General features: G+C 45.6%; 1 protein-coding gene across 1 annotated transcript in view; it reads right to left on the bottom strand.

Annotated features, from left to right (window-relative positions):
• Window positions 1-24,070, bottom strand: part of LOC120785637 (RNA binding protein fox-1 homolog 3-like) — a 79,005-nt gene that overhangs the window by 1,620 nt on the left and 53,315 nt on the right. Inside the window, exons 3-11 of the mRNA XM_040120514.1 lie at window positions 22,862-23,005; window positions 17,924-17,977; window positions 14,617-14,709; window positions 13,689-13,749; window positions 13,545-13,598; window positions 8,161-8,293; window positions 6,963-7,002; window positions 4,553-4,611; window positions 1,276-1,354 (exon numbers count right to left, since the gene is read on the bottom strand). Coding sequence (XP_039976448.1) covers window positions 1,276-1,354; window positions 4,553-4,611; window positions 6,963-7,002; window positions 8,161-8,293; window positions 13,545-13,598; window positions 13,689-13,749; window positions 14,617-14,709; window positions 17,924-17,977; window positions 22,862-23,005 — 717 coding nt within the window. The remainder of the gene's footprint in view (window positions 1-1,275; window positions 1,355-4,552; window positions 4,612-6,962; window positions 7,003-8,160; window positions 8,294-13,544; window positions 13,599-13,688; window positions 13,750-14,616; window positions 14,710-17,923; window positions 17,978-22,861; window positions 23,006-24,070) is intronic.

Here is a 24,070-nt window from a genome sequence, read left to right as displayed (position 1 = left end):
AAATATGATAAAAGAATTAGGAACCAAACGGGTCTTTTCTCTTTAGCTCATGGGTTTATTTGATGTCGGCCGTAGCAAGGCCTTCTCCCAGAAGCCTCGCCATTTGGTCAACGCCACAGGAACACACGCACACACACACACGCACACACACACACCCTCTCGAGCCTGTGTTAGCTCCCTGAGCTCCCAACACACACAACATTAGATATTTTTAGGGGCCAAATCCTGTCTTCTACTTTCATCAAGAGGACGATTAAAGTGTCAGAGAAATGGAAGGAAATTTGGAGGAAAAAGAAGAAAGAATAAAAAAAAACATTCAAGCACATTTTTTTTAATTAAGTAAATGAAGAGGAAAAAAAAATGTCTTAATTAATGAAAGCTTTTAGCTAGCAGCTGCACCGGGGAACTGAACGCTTTTTTTTTTTTTTTTTTAATGTTGTTGAAAAATCGCATGCATGCCGGAATGGTAAATTCAGTCATTTCTCAAGCAGAGAGCACGCCTCCGATCAAGCTTGTGGGCAGGAGGGGAGGGCGAGACGACTCCCTCCCTCCGTCTTGCTCTCCCTTTCATGTCCCACGGCACACTGCTGCATGCGTTTGATGGTCCTTAATCTCTAGGTTTGGTCTGTGAGCTGGGTCCCATCCCCTCATCGTCATAAAACAAAACCAAAGAGAAACTCTCTCTGTTTCAAAAAAGATGTTCTTTTATTTATCATCACTTTTCATCTTTGATGTTACAGTAGCTGCAAAAGCTAGCTAAAAACAGACATTAACAATTCAACTTCATCCCTTCAAGTTTGGCATGGCTGAATGGAAAAAAAATAAGATGATCCCACTCACTACAGAGTGAGTTGAGTGATATAGGATGAACAGAAAGCTCGGAAATGTAATTGTTATGTAAGATGCAAATGTTGTGTTCAACAGAAGGAAAAAAAAAACACTGCAGTGATCACTCATTCTCATTTCAGGGGGTTACTTGTATCAAATAAATATTGCATGAGGTGAGCTTGCGTGGCATAACGTTAGTTAGTTGGCACTACGTGTCTGAGAAATGTCCGCATGCCGGGGTGTTACAGTGCTGCTCAGCGCCACTCAGGGGTGCCGGATAGCGTGACAAAAACCAAATCAGTTAATGGATAAACACACAAATAAAAACCAGTGACCACTGCAGTCTCCGGTCTTTATTTTGGAGTGTGAGTCGTGTGTGTGCTGGCTCGTGTCGTGATGCTTCACAGAGGGCACAGACGGTGACAGGCGGCGGTCTCATTGACTTACCATAGTCCCCACACTGTATGTGGCAGCGGGGCCAATCGTGTGGTGGTAGGGGTCTGCTGTTGCATAGACTCTGCCATAGCTGCACAGCGGGAGGCACAGAGAACACGGTCATTGATCTATCATTGACGAGGAGAGCAGAACATTTATGCATGCTTGTTTAATGCTCAACCCCTCAAGTCAACGCTTTCAAGTCTCTAACACAATCAGTTATTTCCCTCCTGGGCTTCCTACATTATACAAGGTGGTTCAAAAAGGAGAGTTCAAAGGTTTGCGAATTATACTTGTCTTTTCATTGTCATCTTGATTAGGTGGATGGAATAGTTAATGAGCACAGAGAGAGGGAGACTGAAAGAAAGAAATATGCAGAGAGGGAAACACAGTTGGTGCTGGAGGGCTTGGTCTCTCACCCTATTCTTGTTTACCCAGGCTGCACACTGGGCTCACACCCCTGTCTTTTCATTGTTACTGGTTTGGAACTAATCCTTCCAATTTCCTTCTGAGACAGGACAAGATGTGTCTGCCTTATTTATTTATTTATTCGACTTCACATATTCCTTTATTTACTTTCCTTTTTTTTTTTCCCCTCAATGCTTGCTTGCAAATGAGGGTCTGCATGGAGCAGATAAGGCACACCCAGCCAAGGACTGAGGGCACCAAATCAACCAGGAATAAAAAAAGTGGAGAGAGGAAGAAATTCTCCTAATGGAAACAACAAGACGTACAGCACTCGCGCCTCTCGCAAGAGCCACATCGAGTTATATAAGATCTCAATATGGCTTGGCCCGTTTGAGTCCGGCAGCACCCAAGGTCAGTGAGCAGGACGTGAAATCAGAGGGGCTGTCTCGGCTCCTTGGGGAGGAGGCCGGTGCCATGAGATGGTCAGGGGAAGTCTCCGTGGTCCTCTTATCTTCAGTGAGCACTGAACCCCACAGGCCCTGTAAGGCTTATATACTGTATCTACAAAATGGCTCTCGCAAGAGTGGCACCGCTGACGACCGGCGGGTCAAACCACCCCGTGCAATGTCACAGAGCCTCAACAGAGCTGGCAGGGTCTCTAAAATGTGACTGGCTCTTCACAGGGTCTCCTTGATTCATCAGACTAGCTGTTATGAACCCTGTTTAGTTACTTAAAGGGCTTTGGTAATGCAGCCCGTGAGCACCGTAGGCTTTTCAGATAATAAATATTTCATATTTCACCGGAGTTTCACACGCCTTCCACAATCCCGGTGACCTCTTTTTATGATTGGCCGACTCCTCCACGGTTAAATCTGATAAGGTATTGCCGAGACAATACCGACAAACCCCTATTGATCCGATGGGCATGACCGCTTATTCAAAAGGAAACAAACAGACAAAGCAAAACAAACAACTTGGGGGTGAATTACATTAAATCTCAGGGAAAAGTATAGGCAAGAGAAACAGGAATTAAATCACTCTGAGAGAGAGGAAAAAAAAAACGCTGTCCAATTTCTGCTCTCGCCGAGCACGGCTGCTCATAATTCGAGCTGCGGCGAGGCCTGATAAATCTTACATTATCGATATGATCTTCAGGCTCTCAGGCAGGGTGTACGTTATCACAAGTGACATGCTCAATCCTTCCCAGATTAGATTCCCAAACCAGCCCACATCCCGGCTGACAACGGCTTTCAGGGGCCGAAATGAATCAGCGACGCCTCCTCAGACGGAGCACACCTGAACCAGAGTGACATCACTCAGAAGTGATAGAGTTCCTGCCGCTCCATCTCTCCCTCTCTCTGTCTGCCTACCTCCCGTCCACAGACCTGAGGCCATTCATAAATACTGCAGTGATATACTCACTCTCCCATCACAAGCACAGAGTCACGACATATATCACCGCTTTTCTCATTGGGTCCAACAAGGTTAGTTTTTTTTTTTTTTTCTGTGTCTTCTCTAGCTCTAAGCTAAAACTAATGCAGCAGTTTGCCTAATAGATAAGATCACTTGGGGATAAAAACCCCAAGAAACCAAATATAACCTATATTGAATATTATAAAATGATGGTGAAGCGGTCCCCCAGTCATCACGGACATTACACATCTACATTTGGCCTGTAGATGTTTTGCTTTTTGTTCGAAAAACACAAAAATCCACCCTTTGCTTTTAGATTTGAATCTGTCACTGTATTTTGTGGTGAGGCGTTTTGTGATGAACACATTTTCCATCAGTCGTGCGTAACTTCCTCTACTTGACAACCTGCAGGTTCGACTTGTTGCTTTAAAAGTGCCACGTGTACGTTTCTCTCTGCCGCTGAACTTGGTTTCTTGCCGGGAGCGGGTGGTGGTCGTGGCGGTGGTGGCGGTGGTCGCTTACCAAGAGCCTCAGCCATCATTGCATTTACACTAATAATAAGAGCGTACTATAATCTCTGCTCTGAGCAGCGCTAGTTCTGCGGGGAAGCCTGGACGCTACAGTGACTCGCTAGGTGACGAGACGGGCCAGGTAGGCCGGGGCTAGCCTGTTAGCATGCTAACTTCAGTAGACGAAACGAAGTGATAGAAATAGAAGCAGAAGAAGAGTTGACACTGGCGACGCTTTCCACCGATGGAGACGGCTCGTGGCGAGTGAAGGACCGAAGTTTGATCCTGGACTGGCAACGTCTCTTCCAGACTGGTACGTAAACAGCTGTTAATGCTAACGTTGGCTATGTAGCGATAGCAGAAATTTACATACACCAGTTTCAAAGTTCCCATTAACATAGAAAGCTTGTCCTACATAGGATAGATGTGTCATTCTCGTATCATTTTACTCTAAACTCAAAACGTGTTTTATCGGCATTACATTTTGTTTCCTATGTCTGCTGCTGATAGAGGAAAAAAAATCTCTCTGCCTGCTCTTTCGATGGGTTTCTCCATGTTTTCTTGAGCACTTATGCAAAATAGTCGCTTAAGAAAGAGGCTCTTGCTCGCGATGATTTGATTTAAAAATTTTTCCGATTGCATTTGAGCTGTGAGGGAAATCTTGACGTGACACCAGATTGTCCACGATGGGCATAAGAGAAACAGACCAAAAAAATAACAGAGTGGACACGGAAATTCCAAATATCATCAGTCCAAGTTTTTCAGGGTGGTTACATAATGACTCACATATTGATTTCTGATATAATTAATGACCTATAAGATCTGGGACTGTTGAAGCATGCCGCAATTTGTACATTCAATAGTCTTTGCACGATAATATGGTACATTGAGATTAATTGCAGTCTCTCAATGCAGCCTACTTATTAAAAAGTTGAAAACTGGATGAGAGGGATTCTCACCTGTCACTGTAAGCAGCGGTGGTGGTGGGCTGGGCAAATCTGTATGCTGCATAGCCACCCTGTAAAAACACCAGCGTTAATCAATGATGAGGCACAACCTGCGCGGCAGAAGGTTAGATCTCATAGACACAAGAAAACACAATACAGACACGGAGCTCTGCATCGCCTTAATAGTCAAATGTCACCGCACGGCATTTTGGTCCTCAGCCCACGTTCCCCGACTGCAAGTTCCCCATCGGACACCAGAGGGTGCTGTTCGATGTTTGGTGTGTTGGGCACGGGGTGGCAACAGGGGAATGAATCATGTTCTGAGAGGCAGCATATTTTGGGGGAGAGAATCATTGTCACGCTAGAGGCTCATCCCAGGGGCAGCAACAGCATAACAGGCCACGTGAGCCAACTCCCCAAATTCAGCCCATTTTTAGATTGAGGAGGCTCTGCTCCTACATTATTGAAGAGCTCCTTTTTCCTTTACACGACCCCCCTGGCTCACAAATGAAGTAAGAAGGCAGAAGACGGTCGGACCGTTGGGGAGTCAGGACCGCTGTATTCATTTGGCAGAGTGGGAAAGGAATTAAAGACCTCATTGTGGAGTGCTGCTATTACTCTCTTTGAAAAATGAAGCTGTTCTCCCACTGTTTTTCTATTAGTGCCAGTAGAGTGTGTGCCCATCTGCGTCCATACGGTGGATAGGTGGCTTTTAATAATGCATGTTTTCATTCATTTTTAAACTCTAGGGGGAAGACGTCCGATGGAGAGCGGGGCAGAGAGGCGACGGCGTGATGATTGTGGCCACAGCTGCACATGAAATCAGGTCAGGGGCGGCGTTTGAATCCCTCTCCCCCCCCGTTCCCCTCAAGATTCTCCACGGGGACAGGAAGTCACTGGACTTGAGGCAGATGACTTCCTGTGGGGCGGCCATGCCTGGGGACTGCGCTGATTACAGCAACAGCCTGAACAAACACATCCAATAAATCACTCTCCCTCTTTGTCAAATCCTGCACACAACAGTGCAGCACATTTGTTATTTCGTCGTGCAGAATGCGTGTGTTTGTGCATTCATCTGTGTGTACGCTAATGTGTGTTTCTGCATAGAGGTGCTTGCATGCATATGTAGTAGCATATACAGTGTTCGTAGTGTATTTTTATACGTGCATGCATCCAATTTCCCTCTCTGCTAATGTATTAGCAGGTCATCTATTTCCAGTGGGAAGCTTTGACATGTCAGCCGGCCGATTTTGACAGCAAGCCGGTGTCCACTGAATGATTGTGGAGGACAATGAGGGCTAAGGGACAGCTTCCTTTTGGTCACCGGAGACATTCACGCACACTCAGCCAGTCTGAAGCAGCGCAGTGGCCAGTGCCAAAACTAATGACAGTAAAACACCAGGGGCTGGCCTGACGGGTTGAGTGATGAACCGGCCGGGCCTTGGTCAGGGGGCACTGGGGTGCAGGACTAAGCTGGAGGTGGCAGAACAAGTGTGAGACACAAACTGTACCGCTGAAAGTTCGCAGCCCGGGTCTCGTGCATGGCGGTGGTTGACGCTACAATAAAAGCCAGTGAAATACAGTCCCATCATGTGGGCTGGTGTGCGAGTCATATATCACCGGGTTTCAGCATTTTGTTCCCAGACACTGGTTGTTGTCAGGGTGAAAGTGAGAGGCAACTGTCACTGCTGCTGTGCCCACTGTCATCTCGCTTGCAGTAGAATCAAAGGGACAAATTACATCCCCCTGCAAACGTTTGGACTGATGTCAAAGTGGGGCAGCGTGGTAATTTCAGCATTATCTCCCAAGCGTCCACGCTTTTCTCTGTCAAGGGCGATGTGCAGCAGGGCCAGCCCCTGATGTGACCCTGCCTGCACGGACAGCTCCAGAGGGACGGCTAATCCCTTTATCTTCTACCGTTCCTCTTATCTCCCACATGGTGATGGCTGGAAGGAACCGGCTCTGCTCAGGCCTGCACAGACCCCCTGGGGCAGGCAGGGATATCCCAGCCAAACCCTCTGAGTGTACACAAACACAAAAACAGGAGAGAGGAGGAAAAAGGGCGGCGGGGGAGGGGGGGCTGCAGAAGACAAACCACCTCAAAAACCCAGACAAATCTAAAGGAAGAAATGACCTAACTTGACACGGGACACTAAGCCCGGGTCTGACTGTTTGCCAAAGTCTGAGATCATAGGAAGAGAGAAGAGAGAGAGAGGAGGGAGGAGCTGAGGGGGTTTTAAATTTTGTTGTCGGGTTTCTTGGCACAGCAGACAGAGACCTAATCGACACCGGCTTGGCAGCGAGGCTGAGAGAATGCTGGGGGCTGAGGAGATCACGTTTTTGTCTCCGGGGCTGGGCTTTTTGTCTACTTTACTTCTGCTTCATCTGCGCAGGCAAGAAGAAAAAACACATCTGTACTTACATAGATCTCTGCACCATAGAAGCCATCTTGGTACACCACCCTGTGAAATTAGAGAACAGGAAAGGAGTGTTGATTTGGAGTCTATGCGACCCTGCTCAATCTCAGCCCTTGACATTCTTCCTATTTCAACCATTTGTAGGTCTGTGGGGTCAGCTCTTAGCAGCTTTAGTGTACTGTACCACAAATAATGAAGGACACATTAAAGCGAAAAGTGCAACCGTTTCACATCCGCGTCCAACTTTCTGCTCTGGTAAAATTGTTTGTCTTTCCAGTTGCTGCAGTGTTGTCAGGAGGGCTGGTGGTGGTGGGGGAGAGGGGGGGAGGACAAAAGGAGGCAGCGGAGGAGCTCCGTCACATGACTCCGCTATATAAATCAACCAGCTGCCATCAGTAGCAAAGGGCCCTGGAGTGGGAAGGAGGGGAAAGGGGACATGGGATTTCCAGTCCCGGCTTCAGCAGTGAGTCTCCTGCAGTAAGATGGATCCTGATCTAATCACAGATAGACAGCTATACTGGGCCCACGGCCGGCCTCCGTCAGACCTCTCCCACGGCCACACAGACCACTGCTGATAAGAGACGAGTGTGAGGCAGGCTGCACAAAGCCAGGAGATCAGCATAGGCCCTGGTCACAGTCCAGTGAGATCTGCCCAGTAATACGCTATCTCAGCTCTCTACAGCTCTCTACAGCTCTCCCTGTGGCTTTGTTAGTTCCTCCTTTGTCAACAGACAACATACAAATATAAGGATGGGCAGAGATAGGGTACGTACATGCCTAGATACCAACAATGATTTTACTCCCCAAAGACCCCTCTAAGAAGATTGACAAAGTAAATGAACAGCAATGCGAGATAGCTAGTATTATTACTTAACAAGCTACATTAGTTAACTGTTTTTGATATTTCGCAGCTTTCCAAAATTAACAATGCGTGGTCTAATCCTATACATTAACTCGTTTTCAACAAAACTAGGATAATTTTTTTTTGGAGGCATAACACATAGGTCTCTCTTCTCTGAAACTGTGAAATTATGACTAGCGTGCCTAAATTGAGACAGAAATGCAAATACAGTGCATCCAACTCCAACATGTGCATACAAACATGTGATTGGAGCAGGAGAGTCTCGTGTAAAGTCACACACACTCATACTACAGCACGGACAGGAGTGTTTTCTAGATACAGGTTAGAGATTCCATACTCACGCTCCGTAAGCTGGGATGGGTGGTGGCGGTGGAGCTGTGCGGAATGTGTTGTACACAGCCCGCCCCCGACCTCGCAAGTGAGCACCCCTATAGGCCACCGTAGCGCCTGTGGCAGGGTAGGGAAACCCTGTTACTGTGGAAGGAAACATGCAAGGAAAGAGAAAATGACTTTCAGAGAACATCCTCGACTTGGCATTGCTTACCTTATGACAGAATACATTAGAGAGAGACGTGTGCCACTGCTTTCCCTATGACAGAATGCATTATGGGGAAGACAAGGAAACAATAGATTTAATCTTTTCTAGGTGCGCCTCATCGAGCACTCTCCCCTTTCCCAGCTCGCTGCTTTGTGCCGTACTCAGCAAGGATCCACATTTGCTGTACGCATCCTTTCCTGATGCCTGGCGAGGGGCAGCCTTGAAGCATAGGCAGGTAATGGATGCAATACCACTAGTTTCGCACCACGGCTTTTGCATAGTTTAGACGCAATGGGCTAGCAGCGGGGCAAACGGTGGGAGGGTGGACGGGGAAAAGGTAGAGGGCGTTTCTAGGTGTCGGGAAGAGACAAATGGGAGGTGAAGGTTGTTGAACAACCTGACTAGATGTTCAGAACTTCCCCAAGGGGATATGGAGCAGATGGGCTGGACACCCAAGGCCCAAACCTCAGTATGACCCTCATCTGGAAACCCATCTGGGACCATCTTCAGCCAATCGCACACCTACATACGTCCTCTGCTGATGGCTACCAGCGAATCAGAAAGGGTGGGTTGGGGTGAAAGGCTTAAGGGTGTTAGTAAGGGTTGGTGTGATGGTGCGGCAAAATGTCCGCGGTCACAGATTAGAGGACAGCTGATGTGATCCTCAGCTCTCTACTTAACCTTCAATCAGTCCAGTGGCTGTCTGATTACAAGCTGTGGAGGTGCATACAAACACACCGATCTCTAGACATGATTAAGTTGGCCTCCTCTCTTCCAGCAATCGAAATTCCCTCACATCCCCCTTCCCACTGTTCTTCCCCCGCTCTCCCTCCCCCAACGGCTAGTCCATCACAACACAGTCATCTCCATTATTCTTCATCCCCAGCAACGCCTCCTCATCACCCTCCCCTCACCTTATTCTTCTTTATTCATTTCCATGACATGTTTTGGGTGAATTCATCACAGACCGCTTCAGTTCTCCAATCAGAGATCACTCTGTGATGGGGAGCCGTCAAGCTCCTGTCTGGTTTTGTTGCTGGAGGGGGGATGTTGGCTCAGTTGGGATGAGTAACACAGGTTAATAACATGTATGTATCCACTGTGTTTCAGATGAACCCGCTGCCACAAAGGAGACAGCAGGCCTTCCCCCGCAGTCGCAGATAAACTAGACTGCAATGAAGATCCATGGTAGCTCGTATATATTCTGTGGTGTGTAGGTTTCTGCCTTGGGAGTAATGGTGGATGCTGGCGTTACTGTGCCGTGTGCAGTGTTAACCCTGCAGGTGGAGGAAATCAGTGAACACCCTAATGAACGATGCACACCCTAGCCCCGCTGCTTCAATAAAGCTGACAGGGAGACAGATTAGTAGTGCTTTTAAAAACACAGAGAGCCAGGTTTAATGTCTTCTGCCATTAACATTACGCTCCATTAGTGGGTCTGCACACATATTCAAACTCTGCGTCTCATTTGGCTAGGTAACGCCTACGTAACCCCCCCTCCACACACCCACCAAGGTGCAGGGCACTTTGTTTGCTGCCAACATACCAATAGACTGCCTGGACTCGCAGGGTGCCCCCTTTCCCCCAAGTGATTTATAATGCTGACCTTGACATTTAAATTAGTCTCTTTATTTGGAGCAGTGGACATATGAGCATAGTTGCTAAAGGGCAAAAAACAATCCTCTTTTGGAGGTTCCAAGGTGTTTTTTTTTTCTTTTCCCTTCTCTTAACAAATCGTTACTGTTTCCCGGCCCTAGAAAGTCCAAATGCTTCTTTCTTTCTTTTTCTGAAATTTGTATGCAGTATGCATGCACTGATGTATGTGAATGTAAACTCATAATGAGTTGGCGATAGGCTACACTGCTTCAATAATACCCCATAAATCAAAGGCACGGTCACACCTTAGTAAGCCCGTGAAAAGCAACAACAGCCACGGTGTAGGAGAGCTCAAACCTGGTCTAGCCACCAAAGTCAAACACCTTTTCCGGGAGGGGGGCTGGAGAAAATATGAGTTATGTGCTGGAGGGCGACTGGGTCACACTGCACCTCATATGTCATATGTGTCAACTTGAGAGAAGCTCAATACCTGCAGAGCCAGTTGGACCTGAGGTAATCCAGCTCTGTGCCAATGATGGGGTCATAACCGGCTCCCATAAAGAAAGATCTGATTTTCCACAAGGTTGATCTCTCTAATACGTCCTGCTCAAATACATCGGGCAATGAGCACTTAATCCACGCACTGGGGACCAAAAACAGCTTAATCTAATCAGGAGTCTGGAGCTTAATTATCTCCCTAACGTACACTCCAACAATGAGAGGATCTGTCCACATATATTAAGATGGCAATTAGCCTTTCTTTTCTGTCATTTACACAGCTGGTAGCTTCTCACAAGTCCTCAAGAAAACTCCACCTTGGTAGCAGAAAATATGAACTTGTGAATGAAAAGCTACTCATCTCCTGTCTCCTAAGGAATTAGGCTGCTCTGTTAGCGGGGGGGTGTCCATACGAAGGAATTTCTGAGCGGCAGCTGTCCCTGGTGCTGAAAAGATCCACCTCAAGGGGTAATGCGGAAAAGTTTGCCAGTTATTTTAGGACGAGCTAAACAGCGCCATCTGTGCTGCGTACAGATCTGCCTCTTAAAGTCTTTTTTCTTCTTTGTTTGAATCCGTTTTCCACGTTTTGTTGAAATATTAATCTCTGCTACTGTTTTTCAACATAAGAAAATTGATGCCAATTTAAAAATCTATGTACACGGTTACATGGATCTGTCTTTGTGCATGTATACATGATACCCACATCCAATATACTTAAATATAAGTCAAACACAATTTGTAAACACAAATTAAAACTTGCACATAGACAGATCCACACACTGTACCTGTACACACCCCCTCACTATATATATATATATATATATATATATGTATATATATATATATATATATATATATATATATATATATATATAAAATGATAAACTGTATATAAAGACACATATGTACATGTGTGACTAAGCCAATGAAATGGACCAAAACAAAGACAGTCAGATGGTCATTATGTTATATATGGATAGACTTATATAGATGAGGCAGTGGAGATCAGACTCTGGGGTAAAACGCACAGTAAAACAGGACAAAGGTGAGCACAGATACTAGATGCCTACCAGCTACCACACACCATGATTTGTGCCACTGCCATGTTTTATTGCCAATCCCTCCATTTGACTGGGAACCCAATACCCCCCTCCCCCTCTCCAGCAGGGCTCTAGGGGAGGTTTGGGTGTTAGGTTGCAACAGAGGACATGGACCCGGGGTTGGCGCTGCCTGCCTGTACCCTCCCAACTACTCCCTGCCCCCCTCTTCCATCAGTAGGAGGAGCCAATCTACCCTGGAAGAGGTTAAGAGCGGGGAACCGGCGTGAGGCTCTCATCCGTCATTCTCCTGAATGGGTTTTGAGGACAATAAACCTGTAGCGCCAGGACGAATGGAGACGAAGTGTGCTGTCACTGAGCCAGGATTTATGGCTCCCAATTTTACTGATCTCCCGCACAGAAATGAGGACTGATAAACAGTGATTAATCGCCTTTATATCCCATTTTACTCCCACCAAAAGTATATTAACTGTAGCTATGATGATTTTCCCGGAACCTGTGTTTTATTTTTTTGCTGTTTTTTTTTTTTTCTTAGGGAGGGGAGGAACATCATAGTCACAGGCATGGTCAGTGTTGTTTTTTTTCTTCTTCTTTTTTTTTTATAGTTTAACGGCCTTTGCTGCTCATTAGGGTGGTTTTGTTTCAAAAATGTATCTCTTATTTATGTTTCCCATCTTCCCAGCTGGCAAGCATATGTTGTCGTTTAGGCTTGGCAAACTCCAGCGCCATGTCAAGACGACTTGAAAAATTAGCAGCCAATAAATCACCCGGCCCCTCCTGCTTCCCCTGCCTGGAGTGGTGGACCACACTCCCTCTGATTTATGAGATGATTTGGGAAGTGTGTGTGTGTGTGTGTGTGTGTGTGTGTGTGTGTGTGTGTGTGTGAGTGTAATATGGAGAAAGTGCGCATGAAAGAGGCGACATGTATTAGTGTCTGTGTTCTACATAGGTTATCTCTTTCTGTATGCTGGAATGCTTTGGTCTGAGTGTAAAAACAGGGCAGGGGATAGTGATGTATGTATATATGGGTCAGTGAAGTGACTGTCAATATAAGTTAGACTTAGTTCATGTCCAGATTTTTAATTCGGTGTAAACTCTACCTGACCCATGACATAATTTTGGCTTGAGCATGTGTATGCACCTACAGAGCGGTGCGTGTATGTTTGTGTGCGCATGTGTAATTATCAGGGGAAGATGTCAAAACCAAGGGAATAGTGGGGGGAGGAGGATGAGGTGGGTGGGAGGCAGGGGAGGAGGCATGGAGGGGGTGAGGGGTTGGGGATGAAATAAAAATGATAGATGACTGCTTTCTGTCATGGACAGTTATTTAGAGGTTCGCTGTAAAGCTGTCCGGGGAATGAACAGATTTTAGTCTAATGAGCAGAAAGGAAAGCCGTTAAAGTGGCGCGATGTGCTCAGCACTTCTTCCAAATGAAATAGTACCATTTCCCCCTCATTAAAATGCAAAGGGTTCATATAACATACAGCAATAAAGCTGGCATGTCGAGGCGCAGAGAGATAGGGAAAACCCCACTGAGCTCATCTCATTCCTCCATTACTGGGACCAGAAGGAATAGCGGCCTTCGACAGGGTAGGTGCCAACAATATCGCTCACTCAATCTCTCTTATTCGGTTAGCTCTGTAAAAGTCAATCTGGCGCACTTGGCAAATCCATCCACAGCAGCAGCCTCCACAATCTGATAACAGTTGCAGGGGCGCTTGCTCTTGAAATCATTTTTTTCAGCCTTACAGTTGCACACCGCGCAAACAATGGCTCAGGCTCCTTCAGCCACTCAGAGAGGCTTGGATCATCCACTGCTTATCTGGGCCGTTCTCAGATTCACTTTGATTTGAGGGGAATTTCATGTTCAGTAGGTTCAGGATGAACCCGATTGTAGAAATTCAGGGGTCAGATTGGGATAGGCTGCGGCTGATAGTGGCCCCAGCTATGCTGCAGTGCATGAGGTGGAGGGTAAAGAGAAAATCACTCCAAACTCCAGTAGCAGAGGCCTGTCAGAAGCTGCGGGTCTCTTACCAGCATACAGTTCAGGACCGTAGACAGCTCCCACCACTGGGTTCAGCTTCCAGCCTGGTGACCACAGGAGAACTCAACTCACAGCGAGAACGACACTGAAATTTTAGTTATTTCTTAGGTTTGACGATGCAGGATGGCACTTACCGTTCGTGTAAGGGTTGGCCACTTTTTTGTTTGTCATCACTCGTGCTGTTGCATTGTTCACCTGTTCAAAGCCACAAAACACACGGCCTGCGATTAGCGACCTTCACGTTCACTACACCGGTATCCAGGATGAGCCGAAAGCAAGCAGCCGACCAAGATGAAACAAAGGCAAACTCATAAAGTAATAAATAAATAAATGATTATGTAAATATGTTTGCAGCACTTCGCTGTGATTGAGTTTGGTTTACCCTTTCATGAATTTATTCATCATTACAATTTTCTTACACATGATTAAAATACTGGAAAGAAGGGGAAGGCATGCACCAATTACCCACAGGTATGAATTAAAAAAAAAAAAAAAACAGAACAACCTCCAAAATCAGTAATTGGTTGGATAAACAAATGGATTCTAAAAGAAAAACACAGACAGTGCTTTGATTTTCGTCTGTTGACCTGATGAGAATGACTGAGTGGGGGCTTGGCTCATCGTAAAAAAAAAGAGCAGCATTAGAGCAGGCAGCACAGAATGATGGTGAAAGGGAAATGCAGGTCTTATCAGGTTTGACGGGAACCCAGAGGATGATAGCATGCATTCATTCTGCATTGTCAGGTAATGATGGACAACTGGCGTGTCCAGGTTGACATGTATGGATCCTGCATTCTACTGAGAACAAGTTAAACACACCATTATGCATGCATGCGTCCAGGCACACGCACACACAGTACACTCAGGGATGCAGATATCCACACACACACACACACACACACTCACGCACGCACGCACGCACGCACGCACGCACGCACGCACACACACACACACACACACACACACATAGCAGCCACATGCTAATGCATGGGTTTGTAGTTAAGTTTAGGAGGCAGCAGGCAGGAAGTAGAAAAAGATGGGAAAAGGGAAAAATGAAAGCACCTCTATTTTGCGTCCCTCTACGATTGTACCGTTTAGTTTCTCCCGTGCACGATCAGCATCTGTGCTTGTTTCAAAAGTTACAAACCCAAAACCCTGAGAGTGCCACGTTAGCCACCGGTTGAGAGAAAGGAGAGAAAGGTTGGACACACATACACACCCACACATATTCACACACACACACACACACACACACACAGAGGAAAAAGAAAGGGGGAGGGAGGAGAGAAAGGAAAGAGGTGAGAAGACAGGAGTAGGTGAGCAGCAGAGTCGAGTTGTAAGCAGCCAGATTAATTAGAGGCAGTTAGTGAGGCGTCAGGAAACAGCAAACAGAGAGATCCGAGGAGGAGAGGATAACGGTGACATGACCTCACACAACAACACCAACAAACCTGCCTGCTTTACCCAATTAAACAGCGCAGCACCGGTGCCATGGGTGAATGTCAGGAAGCAGCGGATGCAAAACACTGTGTTAGCTGCCATAATAGTCGTATAATTATCTACACAACTTCGGCAGCGCGGCCGCTCAAACGCCCCCCTCTCCCTTTGAAGACATGGGCAACAGGGGCAGGAGTGAAGAGGAATTCTCCGAAGAGAGACGTTAACTTGATCTCTGACTATTTCTAATTCACTGCCTTAATAAGTAGGGCATTTTTATAGAGGCAAAATTACACCGGTTCACTGATGCAAAAAAAGTGATGTGGTGTCGCTGCAAATACCATCCTCTGTGACAGAGAAGAGCGAGGATATTGACTTTAAACCCTGACCAAAATATGCCCAGCCTCTCATTCCTAGCCCCCTCCCCCCCAACTCTCTGTCTCCCACGCTCCCCTGGGGGGTTTGTCACTTCCTTGAGTTATGTGGACTGGGACACTGGACCTAAGCTCTGTAGCTGAAGCATTAAGATATGCTGGCCAAACAAGTCCCATTCCTTTGGTTTCTATATATACTTGTGGAGGTATGGGCAGGGGAAGAGGGAGCATGGCCGGCGCTGCCTGATAATTGCTTTAGGATGTAATACATGTGAGAGACGGCGAGCAGCGTGATCTCGTATGCATACACAGGATCTCCGGGCTGCTATTCCTAGCATAAATAACACAGGACCTGTCCTTGGGGAAAGAGAGATAAAGAAATAAATTCAAAAAAGGAATTGAGGGCAAAATTAATCCTTTGGACATTCACCCGACTGTGGTTACCCCCTCTATCTTTTTTTTATCATGCGCAAATAATTAGCTTACAAGAGGGAAGAGTGGAGCCACCATTTTTCAAAGGAGACAAACATATTGAATGCAAATTGCCAAAGCTTCATAGGAAATAGATTGTTTATTAATGGCCTGGTAGGTTCATTATATAGCACACTGGGTGCGGGAGAGAGAGAAGCATCATGGGTAATGGCTTTGTAGGGCACAAACAATAAATGCTTGTTACGGTGGAGGAGGCAGGTTTATCCGGTGCTCAATCTTGTCTGGCAGAGGGGGCTGAGTGCAGCAGTGTCGCCTGGTTCCAGGGCTCCCTGCATGCCTGTATACGAGCCCCAACTGCTCCCAGGTATGAATGGGAATCAATAGTATTCATGCCTCAACACCCAGCCAGGGAGGCTGTCTCCTTTATGAATGGAAAGCTCTGGAGCTTAGTACACTCTATTAAATGAACAGCTGGATGAGTAGCACTCGGCTGTTCACACCTCCGCAGGCTTCACCTGTCCATGGTAGGTGGTTAGGAGACTGATACTGCGGTAACATAGCAGAGCTCTGGCTATTTTTCTGGTGGCTTGTAGGTGCTCTTGGTTTGGGAGTTCAAATTAGCCTTGAGAAACATACGGCATGTACATGATCAAAGTTGTACCGAAAAATACGCTGTTAAAATTAGATTTTAAGAAGTAAAATTTGAGTTTTTATTCACTCTTTTGGCAATTTGGCAGAGACTTTTATCTAAAGTGACTTACAAGTGAGGCAGCTTAGGGCGCAGTGTCTTGCCCATGGACACTTTGGACAAGAGGAGCCGGGAATTGAACTGCCAACCCTGCGATTAGCAGACAACCCGCTCTACCACCTGAGCCACAGCTGCCCTTTTGGTACATTCAGTATTTTTGATTTTTTTGTACAACTGACCTTAAAGGATGCAGCTGTTTATATTCTATATTTTATTCAGATCAGCAAATCCCAAAAAAAGGCCAAAACCAAAGTACTGTGTGTGCAAAGCCAAAGCCTGATATATTGTATTTCTCTGTGCCATAGATGCTCCATTGTTTTCCAAAAACTATTAAAAACACATCAGTGAGCCCCACTGTGGCACTGGGTGACATGTTCCTTCCTCACCATGAACACACACACTGTATTTTATTCTGACTCAGTCCCACTTACACTGTCCTGCTCCCCCAAATACTCCAGATGTGCACCAAATGTGTAGTAATCCGCCACTGAAAATAGTCCCCAACCAATGCACTATTTAGACCTGTGACGTTCACTAAAAACTACAGTGACCAGCTATGTTAGGGAAATACTGAGCCTCTTTCAAACAGAGCTCTTAATATCTGTGGCCCAATTTGAAACGTCTACATCTTCAGTAGGAAAAAATGGGTTTAGGGCTGAGAGCCACAGAGTAGGGAGGTCAAAAGGTGCAGAGAGAGAGATGGACAAACACATTGTTGGTTTTGCTTGTTTCATGGGATTTTTTATAAGAAATAAGAAAATTATAAATAATGCCAACCTCATCCTTTAACTGGCTCCTTTAAAATCTCCAAGTATATTGGCGTGAATGTGGACCTTCATTAAATGTGTAAAACTTCCAGCAGTTGAGGTCCTGTTTGTCCAAAGCTTGAAATGCTAGTTAATATACTAATATTAGCCTCCAAGCTTCTTTTAACTACATTTATTTTCAGAACATCTCCGAGGACATTATTATTATTATCCTGAATTGTATTACACTCACAACAAAATGATAAACCTAAATAATGTAGAGTCTTTTTCATCAACACCCAGGCTTCAAAGAGGACCAGGTCCCTAAACAAGTGGTTTCAATTCCATAAACTTGAGGACCTGCACCCTGCTTTTGGATTAAGTGAATTGTGAAACAGCTCAATACTGAATTGACTGACAGGGCTAATGATTCACAACTTGGGTTAGAGCTGCAACAACAAAAACAATAGGGAGGGAGGGAGAAAGAGAACGAGAGGCATGGTGGATGCATGTCTCCAGGACCAGGCTTAGAGACCACTACTCCCAGCCAATGTACACAGTACACTAATGCCATCATTAGGAAACAGAAGAAGTACATGGTAATGAAGCAGCTGGTGTTCTAGTTCACTTACCTTGGATCCTCGCTCATTAAAGATAATCTCCACATCTAAAATCTTTCCAAATTGCTGCAGAGAGAAAAGAAAAAGAGAAGAGCGGGGCAGAGACGGAGTTAGAAAGCCTCATTGCCTGTGAATTCATGAGAAGGACGACTGGAGAAAGAAAAACCATTAAGACAATATGGAAATGTTACTTTTGTGAGGAAATGGTGGTCAATTTGCATTTGTTAGCTCGGCAAACAGTTCTTAAACCTCGCTGGCAAGCTTTAAAGAGAGAACTCATAGCTGCTGCTTTAATGCATTTTTGTATTTCTATCAATACCATGTGAAATGAGATCACAGAACCTGTGAAAACACCGGATCTTTGATTGCACATTAGCATTTCTGATGTTTGTGTGTTTGCTTGCTTTAACACAAAGAGAAAACAAGAAGCATCAGATGATATTTTGATGTTGTCTTGAGATATGGAACCCCCCCCACCTCCACCATCACCTGGGGAAAACTCAATTAGTCAAGTCTGCTGAGCGGATAACTGAGCTCTGAGTGTTGGAGAGTTTGGCGGATCAGCTCAGACTGTTCCTTTCTCTCCTTTTATATGCCTCCCTCTGTCTCTTCTATTCTTTACTCTCTCTTCTTTGTTTGTGCGCTCTCTCAGTCAACAGGACCTAAGGGCTGGTCCCCAGGGGTTAACATGCTCCAGCCTTTCGATTTAACAGGCCTGCCTTCGGATCATTAGAAAACAGAGGAATGAAAGTAAACTGTAAGTTCCTCTAATGAGTGGAGTGAGAGCGACTTTTAATTGCTGTCTACAATGGCCGTATTATTTCATTAAAAGTAATTACCCTGTCAAGCGGTCCGCGTCGCCTTCATTTCGGCACAACAGGGAAGAAATGGGCCTTCCATGTGGTCGGCGCTCAATGGGAATGGATGGATCGTTTGACTGAACCACTATAGGGGTTAGGAGTAGCTGGCTGTAATCCGGCTGGAGTGAGTGGGCTTGAGGAGCTGAGGGTTTATGGGTTAGCGACACACGTATAGCCCCTCCCACTTGAAATGGTAATGCAGTGTCCTCACCACACCAAGTTCAGAAAGGAAAAAAAAAAAAAATCTCCCGTGTCAACAGGGTGTATTTCGTTCCCTATGTATCTGTTCTTCTTGAAAAGATATTCCATAGATCCCATCCACACATCTGCCTCATGTGGCGCTCAGCTCCGCTGATTCAAATGGGGAGCGTTGGCTCAATCACACACACAGGCATTTATATCCCAGCGTGATGCCCCTTTCTCGCCTGAGATGACAATGCTTCCCCCATGCAATGTGCAGATGCTAATTGTTTTAACCGAGCGTAATGGGCTTGTGGCGTCGATTAATTAGTTTCAGAGGAAGTCATCTTTGTGGATTTCCACATGGCGCTGGGGACTGCTCGCTGCTCACCAGTGATCTCATGCACTTCTATCCCCACCCTCCCACTCACACACTCACACACACACACACACACACACACACACACACAGAGAAACAGCTGCATCAGCAGCACCGATAAACAATAGCTTCAATGGGAGGAGTCTCCAGAGGGAAGACTGACGTCATCTACGAGGCTGCAGTCAGGTCCATGACTAAAAACAACTCAATATCAATATGAAAATAAAAACCTAAAAAGAAGCATCTGCAGGTAAAACCCACACCAGTGGTTTTACACGTTTTATCCCCATTATCACATATACATAAGTTTTATATTACAGCTGATCATGCTGCTACATTTGAGAAATTTGAATTTTCTTTTTTTTTTTTTAGGTTTCCATTCATTTCTATTTCCACATGGCTTCCATTACATCATTGAGACATCCCAAATCATTCGGCACTTAAAACATATTATGGAGAAATAGAAATTGGATTACACAGCTGAAGTGAGTTTAAAAGAGGCACTTACGCAGAAATGAACAGAAACCAGTGGAGTAGTAGCACAAAATACATCAAATAATCGAAAAGTGTATGGCGTGCATACAAAGAAGTCATCAAAATGTATAGTACTCAGGACTTGTAAAAACACGTAAACACACTGGTTAGGTCTTTTGATGCGGTGTGGACTCTAAGTGTGGAAATTATGATACACTGATTTTCCTGTGCCTCGAGCCTCTTAGTGTGGAAGCAACAAACAAGATCAAGGCCACTGTGCCACAACCTTTGATTAGCTTGAATGTCTTTAAGCTCTTCAGAAACCTATAATTACACTACAGCAGCCCCGTGTATTCAAACAGTAGTGTGCCAGTGTCGAGCATGTTCAGGCACAGCAGTTAGTGTGACAGCAGGATGGGGGGAGGGCAGAGGTCCTGATTGCTCCGGGAAACGCTGTGAGAGCCCTTAAAAGCACTGAGAGAAGCGCTGCTGAAAAACCCAGTCTCATAAACGAGGGCACCCTCAAGTAGCACAGCATGGGCGCTGTACAGGGATCGCTCGCACTTGGAGTGTTTTCATTTCCCCCGCACTCGCTAGCTCTCAGAGATCACAGTTTCTAATTAATGATTAAGGTCCACTGTGGTTGTCCTAATGAGCCCTTCATTCAGCGCCTTGTTAAAGGCTCACAGGTTTCTCCACATGCGTAACCCTGTGGCGTGCAGGGCGAATCCCAGGCCCTCCCTGCTTGTTTTAGGGTGCTGACTCCAAAAGCCTTCTACTGGTGTTGAAACCATCGCTGCCGTCACCAGAGAGGGTTTCTCCATGCTGTGTGGGAGCAGATGGAGCTCCTGGCGGGGCTTAGACTTCTCTAGTGGGCCGTGCAGAACCTCCACTCTCCTCCTCCTCTGTCTTTCCCGCCTGCATGTCTGTGGGTTTCACTCATGCGTAACAGTAATGGCGTATTGAGCCGGTGGCACTCCAGAAGCCATTAGAGCTAGAGGGATGAAGCTTTCCACACGTTGATCACACAAAAGCCCATTGTGGAGGCCATGTCAGAGGGTGGAGCAGACCAGCTATCTCCTTGCCAAGCACTACCCAAGACAATCAATCCCGCAATCCTCCACTATGCCAACCACCAAGAAGGGAAGGGGGGCATGTAACGGGAAGGAATGGGCAACACATGGGGTGAGGAGGGTGATTGAGGGGGACTGGGTGGGCTGCGATCAATTTTGTAGCGTATATCTGCATGTGCCGGCCAGGCACACAAAGCCTCCGAGCTAATTACTGAGGCGATTTGGATTCCGCACGACCTGCACCAGAGCTGGGAACAATAAAGCCAACAATCAGAGGGAGAAAGAGAGAGAGAGCAGCCATGTTGTCTGCAATTTATAAAGCCACAGCCAGGGCTGTAATTAATATCATCAGCTGGATGTTGTCTTCATAACGATGGGAATTAACGCCTCTGGGTTCTAATGGTCCAATTAGCGCATAACATTTAAAGTACATTTTTGGCCATCGTCTCCGTTCAGATCCATTATCGTTATTGAATTTGGGATGTTTGGTTCAATTCTTATTTAGGCTTTTGTAAGACACTAGGGTGAGCTGTTGAAATATTCATTGCTTCATTAATTGGGCAAGAGACAGAGAGAGAAAGAGAGAATTTCTGTTGAGGACCTTTGGTATGCTGATATGTAATATGACTGCATTTGTCTGCAGCCGACTGCTCAACTGCTCTGTGTTTAACCTCTAAATAGGTAATCAGGAAAAATAATTTCTTCAGTCCCAATTTCAGCAGACAGTTTAATGTTCTGCGATGTTCTAAAAGGTGCTTAAGGAGCTTTTCAATGTGGATAACAAAACAATCCTGCGAGAAACTCAGATATATGTGTACTTCCAGTTACTGAGATAGAAGAAATTGGAGATAATGCCGCTGCTTTTTTTCCCCCCTTATTTTTGGCCATCATTCTTATTGTTAGTAGTAACACTGTCCTCATCAAGTTCAAGTTAATTACCGGGATTTGGGAACATGGCAACCTAGCTGGATAGAAGTCTTGACAGGGCAGAAGACAAAGATGAAGGGTAAAATTATTACTGTGGTGGGTTCCATATATCAACTCACTTCAGCCTGGTGTCTGGCCTGCAGTGCAGCAGTGAGTTTTTTTTTAAACCACACATCAGCACCTGATTGGGCCGTTTTTCTCTATTTTTCCTGACTTGTAAAAATTCAGAAGGCACTTTTTTTTTTTTTTTCTCCTGACAATGTAGTTACCACATGACAGTTTAAGCGCTGGCCACACTCATTGAATACGTGGGCTTTGTTGTGTGATTTGGCCCCGCTGCTCACTTTTCGTGAAGCTTAAAGGACCAGTGTGCAGGATTTAGGAGGATCTATTGGTAGACCTGGAAATATAATGTTCATAATTATGTTTTTCATTGGTGTATAATCAAGTGAAACTAAGAATTGCCACGTTTTCGTTAGCTCAAAACGAACCCTTCATATCTACATAGGGAGCGGGTCCTCTTCGACGGCGGCCGCCATGTTGCAGGGCTGTTTTTACGTTACCTGAAGGCCACCGTAGGTTCTACTACACGCTGGGGAAGGGAGGAGTGAGGGGAGGGGTATTCAGTTGGCCTCAGTCTACAACCTCACTGCTGTAGATGCCACTAAATCTTATACTCTGGTCCTTTAATAAGCCAAAAAAGTCATAAAGTGCAATCATTTCTTATGACGTTAGCGGAGGAGCTCTTTGTGTCGGGGGAGGTGAGGCTGCTCCACTACCATCGTTTCAGTTCTACTGAATGTCAGTTTTACCTCCAAATAACTGGTTCAGTTTGTCTTTAGATAGTCTATAATGTGCTATTTGTTTACAAATCTGCCTGATCACCGGACTGCTTGAGTTTCAGACTTTTTTGCCGTGTAGTTACGGCACGGTCAGATCTTTAACTTGATCATTAACTTGTCAATTAGAGCCTTAACATAATCGTTAGATAAAGGCCAAACTCACGAAAATAAGACAAAAGCTGTAATAAACTGGAGTTTTCCTCCAAGGTACTCACCCCAAACATTTGCCTTAGGTCAGGGTCCCGGAAGCGGAAGGGAATGTTGGAGACATGTAACCTTTTGGGCTGCTGCTTCTCTGAAGAGTCTGAGTGCTGGAGCTGGAGCTGCTGAGAGCCCTCTGTTTGCGTCACATCATCTGTCTGCCAGAGGGAAACAAACAGAGAAGAGATACAAGCTGCTCATTAGCTGCTACAGTATACTGTACCTCCCGGCCCTGAAGTGGGGAGGGGGGGTTGAAATAGGACGGTGGCGGGGCGCGGGGTAGGGTTGGGAGGCCTGAGTGACTAACTTACTCAGCGTCTGCCATTTTTCAATCTGGTAAGAAAGCCAAAGCGATAAACAGCGGATGACTTATAGTGTCAAACCTGGGGTTGTGCATTACAAATCCACTTATTAATCTCTTGCACTTAGCTCTTGAGCAACAGGGAAGATTGAAGGCGCTGACAAAAAGGCGTGGATACAGATCCCACAGAGCCCTGACATGTCTAGACTAAAGACACATTATTGGTGACGTTTGCACACAGGCATCAGAGTGCGAGGCCCAAAGCCCTAAGCGTTGTAGTTTCCATCATTATGAGAATGCTATGCTGACATTTCTATATAAATGACGTGTCTGATGTCAATGACAAATTCACTTGTTTCCCTCTGTGACAGCAGTGATGGATTTCACTGAGGGTGCTGGTGGCTTGTCTGTTTAGATGGACCTTGTTTTTGAGGCAGTTTCTTTTTCTGATGTATTTTCTGTGGGCACAACTCCGATGTGGGACAAATCTATCTGCACAAGTCCTCATGTTTGGAAAAATAGCTTGTTTGCGGTTGTCTATCAAAGTGCATTTGACTGTTAGACAAATTGTTCACGTAGGAGTTTTCTGACCTGTCATCTCTGTGGCTGAGGGCTGGTTAACTTTAAGCCACTAAAAATATTTGTTTAAATGAACAGCTCAACATTCTGGAGGTTATGTTTATGTGCTTTCTTTCAGAGAGTTAAATCACAACATCAATATCAATCTCATGTATGAGCATTAGGTATGAATCTAGAGCCAGGAGGCATTTAGCCTAGCTTAGCATGAAAACTGGAGGGAAACAGCTAGGCCAGCTCTGTCCAATGTTAAAACATATGCCTATCAACACTTCTAATGCTCACTATTTAACATACATCTGGTTTGTTTAATTCATACACAAACACAATTCGCAGTTTTGAGGTT

This window comes from Xiphias gladius, chromosome 3 (assembly GCF_016859285.1).
Source record: "Xiphias gladius isolate SHS-SW01 ecotype Sanya breed wild chromosome 3, ASM1685928v1, whole genome shotgun sequence".
NCBI lineage: Eukaryota > Metazoa > Chordata > Actinopteri > Istiophoriformes > Xiphiidae > Xiphias > Xiphias gladius.
The sequence above is the reverse complement of the archived record's forward strand: the minus strand, read 5'-3'. Positions and strand labels throughout refer to the sequence as shown.